Raw genomic sequence first — 9,340 nt, 5'->3', positions numbered from 1 at the left:
AGTTGATTGTGAGCAATCAACTCCAGAATCACACCAATACTTCTAGGTCTAATGGCCACACAGGAAAATCAGCCTCAGTTATCCCATTGTTTTCATATCTTAAGACCTAAAAATGAGAACACAGATTTGTGGGAATAGGTTAGGATTTCTCAGTTTCCAAATTTTTCTGTGTGAGACTTTTATGCTAACTCTAGCATGGCTTATGTAAAATGTTCGTGATTTGGGGGTGGATCTAAACCATCTCAGATCTATAACCTCTGAGATAAGCGGGGCTGAGCTGCCAGAATGTCAGCTGCCACTTATCCCACCCAGAAACACAGGGGTAATTGTGGTTCTGATGCAGCCAGGAGTCCTCCTATCCTGTAACGCTGATTAGCTAAAATAAACCAACCTAGGAGCTAGCTATCCAATGCAGAGGGCAGGGCCATTTTCTGTGCAGAACATACTTGGCCTAGCCAAGGGTGACAAGGTCCTGCCTTCAAAAACAGGCCAGTCACAGAAAAGAGTGATGATGGGCGCAGGTGGAGGAGGACAGCAGACCACTGCCTGAGGCCTTCACATTTAAGCTACACAAAAATGCTTTTCCAGGTGAGCAGAGCTCTCGGGCTGCCCGCTTGTGACCCCAAATCCTGTCAGTCACGAAAACAGGGGTGAAGGAGGTGAAAACAGGGCGGAAAATAAGTCCTTTGGGCAGTGAGTTCGGAAAATGCCTTCTTCAGTGTTCCAAGGTGCCCACGTGAACTGAGGAGGGCAGAGCAAAACCTCCTTATTTTCGGGTCTGCGCAGGGTCCCCGCTAGGAAGGGGCAGCCCTTGAGTTCCGTGTTGGTCGGTTATTAGGCGACTCCCTCGCGAAGCCCCGCCCAATGCCTGTGCGCTCAAACGAGGAGCGTCCGAGGAACGCGTAAGAGAGGTGAACTGAGGGGGCCGGGCGGCAGCTGAGGAGGGGAGCGCGCGGCAGCAGGGGCGAGGAGCGCGGAGGCGGGCGCGGCTGCCAGCTTAGAGGGCCTGGGCGGGGGCCTGAGAGCAGGGCTGGAGGGGCGGAGGACTGAGGAGGCCCGCCAGCGTTCCCGGCCGGCTCCGAGCAGGCGCCGTGGCAGCGCCCGCGCCTCCTGCCCGCCCTCCGCCGTCGCCAGGACGCAGGCCCGCGTCGGGGAAGGCAGTAGGGCCCGCCGCCGTCTGCCTGGCGTCTCCACCCCGCTCAGTCTGCCTTGTCGCGCCTTCCCGCGTCGGACCGGCCGGGCCTTGCCCCTGGCGGAGGTAACTGCCCTCGGATTCCTTACCCTGCGACCCTGGCCTCCTCTTAGGCTCCCCGGACCCGGGCGTCCTTGGTATCCCCTCATCCACCCTTCTGTCGGGCAGGTCCGCGACCTCCCTCCCTGGCCGTCTCCAGCCGCACCCGGCCCTGGTACATCCCCACTACCCAGTAGGGGCCCGTCCTCGCTCTGGGCCTACCCCAGCCTCCCGGCGTCGCTTGCTGACGGAGCGCGGGAGCCCCGAGGGGCCGGGGTCGCCCGGCCGGCGTGGGTGGTGCCAGGCTTGGGCCACACCTCGGCCCCGGACCCGAGCCCCCCCAGCCTCTTGTGCAGGATCCGGAGGAATAGAATGTCAATTTTCCTCACTGTTAGCAATTTTAAGATTGACTAATGGGGCTGGGTGCTTTGGCTCACTCCCGTAATCCCAGCACTTTGGGAGGCCGAGGCGGGCGGATCACAAGGTCAGGAGATCGAGACCATCCTGGCTAACACGGTGAAACCCCGTCTCTACTAAAAATACAAAAAATTAGCCGGGCGTGGTGGCGGGCGCCTGTAGTCTCATCTGCTTGGGAAGCTGAGGCAGGAGAATGGCGTGAACCCAGGAGGTGGAGCTTGCAGTGAGCCGAGATGGTGCCGCTGCACTCCAGCCTGGGCGAGAGAGCAAGACTCCGTCTTAAAAAAAAAAAAAAAAAAAAAAAAAAAAAAGATTGACTAATGGATTTGGGGTATGTCAGTGCATAAAGTTCCCAGTCTTTTTTCACTCAATAATTTTAGCAGCACTGATACTATTGACTGGATTTGTTATTTCATTAGGAGCTGCAAATGATGCTTTTCTAATGCTGGTGTTCCTCTTGCATTTGGTTAATCCTTTTGAAAGAATTTATTTTATTTGTAATTGTATTTATTTATCTTTGAGCCGAAGTCTTCGCTATGTTGCCCACGCTGGAGTGCAGTGGCTCTCACAGGCACAATCACAGCTCACTGAAGCCTGGAACTCTCCTGTCCTCAAGCGATCTTCCCATCTGTGCCTTAGTGCTGGCTGATAGCTAGCATCTTGATAGATCTTTGTGTGCTCAGAGTAGTTTTTCTTTTAAAGCTATTTTATTAAAAAACAAACAAACAAAAAAACCCCATCCATTTTGGCCGAGCACAATGGATCACACCTGTAATCCCAGCACTTTGGGAGGCTGAATCGGGTGCATCACCCAAGGTCAGGGGTTCGAGACCAGCCTGTCCAATCATGGTGAAACCCCGTTTCTACTAAAAATACAAAAAAATTAGCCTGGTGTGGTGCTGTATGCCTGTAATCCCAGCTACTCGGGAGGCTGAGGCAAGAGAATCACTTGAACCCGGGAGGCGGATGTTGCAGTGAGCCGAGATTGTGCCACAGCACTCCAGCCTGGGCGACAAGAGCAAAACTCCAACTCAGAAATAAAGTATAAATCAAAACTTTATGAAAAATTTTCAGTTAAGATCTTCAGTGGTCGATACGCAGTAGATTATGCCTGTTATCCCAGCACTTTGGGAGGCCAGAGTGGGTGGATCACTTGAGGTCAGGAGTTCGAAACCAGCCTGGTCAACATGGTGAAACCCCATCTCTACTTAAAAAGTAAATTACAAAAATTAGCCAGACGTGGCCGAGCGTGGTGGCTCACGCCTGTAATCCCAGCACTTTGGGAGGCCGAGACGGGTGGATCACGAGGTCAGGAGATGAAGACCATCCTGGCTAACACGGTGAAACCCCCTCTCTACTAAAATTACAAAAAATTAGCCAGGCGTAATGGCGGGCGCCTGTAGTCCCAGCTACTCCGTAGGCTGAGGCAGGAGAATGGCGTGAACCCGGGAGGTGGAGCTTGCAGTGAGCCGAGATGGCACCACTGCACTTTAGCCTGGGCGACAGAGCGAAACTCCGTCTCAAACAAACAAACAAACAAAAAAATTAGCCAGGAGTGGTGGCACACGCTTGTAGTCTCAGCTACTTGGGAGGCTAATGCAGGAGCATCACTTGAACCTGGGAGGTGGAGGTTGCAAGTGAGCTGAGATGGCACCACTGCACTCCAGCTGGGGCAACAGAGCGAAACTGTCTCAAAACAAACAAAACAAACAAACAAACAAAAAACAAAAACAAAAGCCCAGTGAATATTATGGATCATTTATTATTATTACTATTATTGTTTACAGAATCTTGGGACTGTTTTAATTGGTCATTGATATCTTAACAAACATGGAGATAAGATTAGAAATTTTGACATCAACAAGTATTAAGCAGAAAAAACCATGGCCACGTGTCTCCTGGTTGGGAAAGGTAGGTTTTTCTTTATTCAAGCAGTACCAGTTTTATATATGTTGCATGTGTGTTTTGCCTGTAATATAGGAGTGTTCTATGATCTTAAGTAAATAAAACATCATTTACTGGAGGAGGATCTATAGGAGGATCACCTACCTGCACACTGAACAGGGTTTTGTGTGTGTTTTGTCTTTATAATAACGAGCAAATTAGCTTTTCCAGAATGTTAAGTGGTTTTAGAAGATTTTTACTTCAACTTTCTTATTCATATTATGTTTAAGTCAAGTTTAAGTTAAGTTTGAGATGGCATCATATATCAAAATGGAAAATTTAATGTCCTGAGCTTTCCTTTACCGGAACAGTTAGTGGAGTGTTTCCTCCTATTGTGGTTTTCATGATTGTGCTATGAAGTGTTCTTGGAACTAGGATGGAAGAAATGGGCCACAGTACGTTAGTAATCCAGGAATGCCATTCATAATATGTGGCATAGATTCCCCACTTAGGGAAAGTAGGCAACCCTACTGTATTTGTAATGATCATTGAAAGTAAGTGTTACATTTCCTCTGAGAAACTATACCACTAACTCCCCTAGAACAGGAGTTCTCAAACTTTACAATGTATCAGAATTATCTGGAGAGGTGGTTAAAACACAGATTGCTGGGCCCCACTCCCAAAGTTTTCAGTTAATTAGGTCTGCGGTAGGGTTGGATATTTTGTATTTTGTATTTTTCTTTTTTCTTTTTTTTGAGATGGAGTCTGGCTTTGCTGCCCAGGCTGGAGTGCAATGGCACCTTCTTGCCTCACTGCAACTTCAGCCTCCCAGGTTCAAGTGATTGTCCTGCCTCAGCCTCCCGCGTAGCGGGATTACAGACGTGTGCCACCACGCCCAGCTGATTTTTGTATTTTTAGTAGAGATGGGATTTCACCATGTTGGTCAGGCTGGTCTTGAACTCCTCACTTCTGAGGTGTTGCTGATGCTGCTGGCTCAGTTATGCTTTGAAAATCACTGCCTTAGAATATATGAAAACAGTTAATTCAAAACAGCCTACTTTTTCTAGATATTAAAAGATGAGCAGTCATGGATTTATGAATTTCAGAAGCTATATCTATTTTAATCTAAGTAAATAATTAAAGAGCTTGCTCATACTACTGTTTTTTTTTTTTTTTTTGAGGCAGAGTCTTTTTCTGTCGCCCAGGCTGGAGTGCAGTGGCGCAATCTTGGCTCACTACAAGCTCTACCTCCTGGGTTCACGCCATTCTCCTGCCTCAGCCTCCTGAGTAGCTGGGACTACATGTGCCCGCCACCACGCCCGGCTAATTTTTTGTATTTTTAGTGGAAATGGGGTTTCACCGTGTTAGCCAGGATGGTCTCGATCTCCTGACCTCATGATCCACCCGCCTCAGCCTCCCAAAGTGCTGGGATTACAGGCATGAGCAACCACGCCCGGCCCATATTGCTGTTAAAATTGATGAGAGTCAGGTGCAGTGTTATGCATCTGTGGTCCCAGCTACTCAGGAGGCTAAGGCAAGAGGATCACTTGAGCCCAGGAGTTCTGGGCTGCAGTGTGCCATACCGATTAGGTGTCTGCGCTAAATTCCATATCAATATGAAGACCTCCCAGGATCAAGGGGCTGGGGTAACCACCAGGTTGCCTAAGAATGGTGAACTGGTCCAGATCAGAAATGGACCAGGTCAAAACTCTCCTGCTTATTAGTAGTGGGATAGTGCCTGTAAATATCTGCCGCACTCCAGGCTGGGCAACAACAACAACAAAAGATTAAAAAATAGATAAGCCAGTTTTGGCTGGCAGAATTAGAAGACACTCCTATAATTTTAAACTTCAAAAAAATTGAAATACAACTATTAGTTCACCTTGCCTATTAATTCTAATGAAGTATTTTAAAACAATTCAAAATGTTCAGGTTACTATAGCGTATTAAGCTGAATGTTAATTTTATGATTTGTGGTCAAATGGATAATCTTTCTTAAATGTTGCTTTGGTTTCTGGATAATTTATTTAGGCAGTAAGTTGAATTAATTTCGGACACCTCTTGAGTCCTTCACATGTTTCTTCTCTTAGGAAAAAGAAGCTGTTTTTCTTTTGGATGATAAATTCATAAATGAAATTAATTTGCTATCAGGAAAGATAAAGAAGAAAATTCCTAGTCTGCAGCCTTTCTTGAAGAATGTTCTTGTCCTAACAACATCCAGTAATGGTTAAGTAGCACTGATATTTTCAAATGACTAAAACTGTATTTTTTAATAACTTAGTTAAAGAAAATATTAGATTATAAGTATTGCATTTCATTTTTGGAAATAGATGCCTGGCTGGCTGGGGTACTAACTACAGGAGAGCTTTTCCTTTGGAACAAAGATCAAGATTGTTTGAAAACTATACCAATAACTGAAAAGCCTAAGGAAATGATCAAAGCTACAGTCGGTGGGAAATTTTTTTATTTGTTTAAATTCATTTAACTAGGAAAAATAGGAGAACATGATGAAACATTTTTCTGTTATTGTCTTGAAAATGTGTTTCTGTATATGTGCATATGTGTATCTGTATGTATATATATTTCCATGTATGTGTATATATATGTATTTTTTGGTCGTGTTTATCTGTGATACTGAGATTCAACTTGAAGAAGAAAATTCTGGCATGCCTAATATTTCTGTGATAATAATAGGTTTCTAATACCACATAAGTACTTGATAAACATTGCTATTTTTTGTACCTTTTTCTTTTTTAGAGACAGGATCTTGTTCTGTCACATAGGCTGAAGTATAGTGGCATGATCATAGCTGCAGCTTTGACCTGTTGGGCTCGAGCGATCCGTCTCCTTAAGCCTCCCAAAGTGCTGGGATTACAGGCATGAGCTGCTGTGCCTGGGTTGTATTTTTAATTTTTTGCTAGTGTCTTAGTTTTGACATCCTAAATGGTAACATTATTAAGTTTTTTATTGTAAGAATACATAAATTATGTACTTTCTTGGGGGGAATTTAGACTTCAGAGGTTTAATTACATTTTTTGTTATTTTTTTTTAGCAAGCTCTTTGAGACCTTATTTGTATGTATCTGGAAATGGGAAAAGAATTCTGCTCATAACACCTTCTGGATGCATATTTCTTTGGGAATATTTGGAATTAAAGAGTATCTTATCTTCTAAGAGCCTTTCATTGGTGGGTCGGTGGTCCCAGGTCATACCTGAAGAAGTAGTTCTCTTGCCTTCCACTGAAGATAAAGAAGCTGTAGTGAATGCTGTTTTTATAAAAAATGAGGTAAAATCAGTCTCAGACTCCTATCTGTGAAGCAGATTAGCAGAGTGCATAATGCTATAACTGTATATTTTTAGTCACCATAAATTTTCGTAGTAATTGTGCAATTCTTATATGGAAAAGATATTTTTATATTTCTTGGGTCACATTTTTAAAAAGTGTTTATTAAAAGTAGTTTTAACTTAGAACTCCTTTTCTCTATCCTTGATTTAAAGATATAGCTTGTTATGCCAGGCGCGTTGGCTCCTGCCTGTAATCCCAGCTACTCGGGAGGCTGAGGCAGGAGAATCGCTTGAGCCCAGGAGGTGGAGGTTGCAGTGAGCCGAGATCATGCCATTACACTCCAGCCTGGGCAACAAGAGTGAAACTCTGCCTCAAAAAAAAAAAAATTAATATATTAATATTAGTATTTATTAATATATTAATATTTATCTATAGATTAATATATAAATATCTATCTTTATATAAATATCAATATATTAATATTAATTATTAATTAATTAATATAATTAATATAATTAATATAATTAATTAATTAATATAAATATTTTTATAAATTTTATAAATTTTATAAATTAATTAATATAAATAATTAATTAATATAAATAATAATAATTAATATAATTAATTATTAATTAATATTAATTAATTAATATTAATATTAATCAATATGTATTAATATATTAATATATATTAATATTCAATATTTTAAATATTATTTTAATAATTATTTTATTAATTAATAATAATTTATTTTAATAATTTTATTTATATTTATTAATTTTATTATATTTTATTTACTTATATTATATATTATATTTATAAATTTTATTTATATTTATTAATAATTTATTTTAATAATTAATATATTAATATTGATAAATATATAAATATTAATATTTATTAATATTTATCAATATATCAATATTTATTAATATATTTATATATTGATGTTAATATATTTATATATTAATATTTATTAACATATGTTAATATTAATATTTATTGATATATGTTAATATATATTAACAAGCTAGAATTGATACTAAATATGCCATTTAATTGGGAAATAAAAGATTCATGAACTTAAAAAACCAAAACACATTTAAAATAGCTGCTTGGTATTCTTTGTATGTATGGATCAGCATTTTATTATCCAAACCACTATTGTTAGAAATTGCATTTTAAAGTTTTATTGTCCCCCCTCCCCATCCTCAGGGTGGTGCGCTAATTTAAATAGTATAAAAGTATAAAAAGAGACAAATAAATATGTAAGAATAGTTTCAGTTATAGTCACAATAAGTGTCAATATTTCCTTAAGAGCGTAAACTACAACCTGATATTTGAGACCTGCCTCTGGCTCAGAAAAAAATTACTTAGTCTTTAGCTTAATGTTAAGAATTAAAAATATAAGCAAGATCTCAATATTTTTTACTAGTTTATGATGAGGAATATATATATATGTTTAGTATCTTGATTTATTTTCACATTAATTTTATACTAAAGTATCTTAAATTTATCTACAGTTATTTGGAGACTGCTGCCTGTGTTCATTTACTTTTTATTCTGGGGAATGCCTGAAGTTAACATTTCTAGCAATTCGGTGGCATGAGAACGTATTTACATCTATAAGGTGAGGTAAATGTTTTTTTCTTCCTTATTTCCTTACTGATTTTTTTTTTCTTTTAGAGGCAGGGTCTTGCTCTGTCACCCAGACTGGGGAGGCAGTGGCACAATCATAGCTCAGCCTCCTGAGTACCTGTGACTACAGGTGTGTGCCACCATGCCTGGCTAATTTTTTTTTTTTTTTTTTTTTTAACGGACAAGGTCTTGCAATCCTGGACTCAAGCAATCCTCCTGCCCTGGCCTCCCAAAATGCTGGGATTACAGGCATGAGCCATCATACCTGGCCCCATGTTTTCTATCCCTTTTTAAACAATATTATCTTTTGATCCATATACATGTAATAAAATTTGTAAATGTTATTTTGAGTTTTGATTTCTGAGGCTTTGCAAATCATTTCTTCCTCTCTTACTTCTAAATGTTTAATCCAGAAAGTTTATCTTGTTTTTGTCTTGTTTCTCTTCTTTGAGAACTTGTAAAAGATAAGACAAGCTATGGTTTTACTTGTCTAAGACTGTAAAAGTAACTATTTTGGAAAAGAATTCAATTGAAATTTAAAAGGGACATAACTATTTTGATTTGCTATTATACCTTTTAAATGCTTAAGTGTTATTTTATTTAAAAATAGTTTTATTCTGAAAAGCCTAATAAAATAGAAAATATGCTTTTTTTTTTTTTTTTTTTTTTTCCTGAGATGGAGTCTCACTCTGTCGCCCAGGCTGGAGTACAATGGTGCGATCTCAGCTCACTGTAACCTCCGCCTCTCGGGTTCAAGCGATTCTCCTGCCTCAGCCTCTCAAGTAGCTGGGACTACAGGTGCCCACCACTATATCCGGCTAACCTTTTGTATTTTTAGTAGAGACAGGGTTTCACCATGTTGGTTAGGCTGGTCTTGAACTCCTG

General features: G+C 40.5%; 1 protein-coding gene across 2 annotated transcripts in view; it reads left to right on the top strand.

Moving 5' to 3' along the window:
- Nucleotides 1-1,121: 1,121 nt before the first annotated feature.
- CPLANE1 (ciliogenesis and planar polarity effector 1) overlaps nt 1,122-9,340 on the top strand; it is a 149,747-nt gene continuing 141,528 nt past the window's right edge. Inside the window, exons 1-6 of one of the 2 annotated variants that reach the window (XM_023216493.2) lie at nt 1,122-1,258; nt 3,436-3,559; nt 5,623-5,758; nt 5,863-5,982; nt 6,585-6,817; nt 8,341-8,447. In XM_023216493.2, coding sequence (XP_023072261.2) covers nt 3,479-3,559; nt 5,623-5,758; nt 5,863-5,982; nt 6,585-6,817; nt 8,341-8,447 — 677 coding nt within the window. In that variant the 5' untranslated portion in view covers nt 1,122-1,258; nt 3,436-3,478. Of the gene's footprint in view, nt 1,259-3,435; nt 3,560-5,622; nt 5,759-5,862; nt 5,983-6,584; nt 6,818-8,340; nt 8,448-9,340 lie in introns of those variants that run through there. The other variant, XM_023216494.3, reaches the window with a different exon arrangement.

Source organism: Piliocolobus tephrosceles, chromosome 4 (genome assembly GCF_002776525.5).
Source record: "Piliocolobus tephrosceles isolate RC106 chromosome 4, ASM277652v3, whole genome shotgun sequence".
Taxonomy (NCBI): domain Eukaryota; kingdom Metazoa; phylum Chordata; class Mammalia; order Primates; family Cercopithecidae; genus Piliocolobus; species Piliocolobus tephrosceles.
Note: the sequence above shows the minus strand (reverse complement) of the source record. Positions and strands in the feature narration are given on the sequence as shown.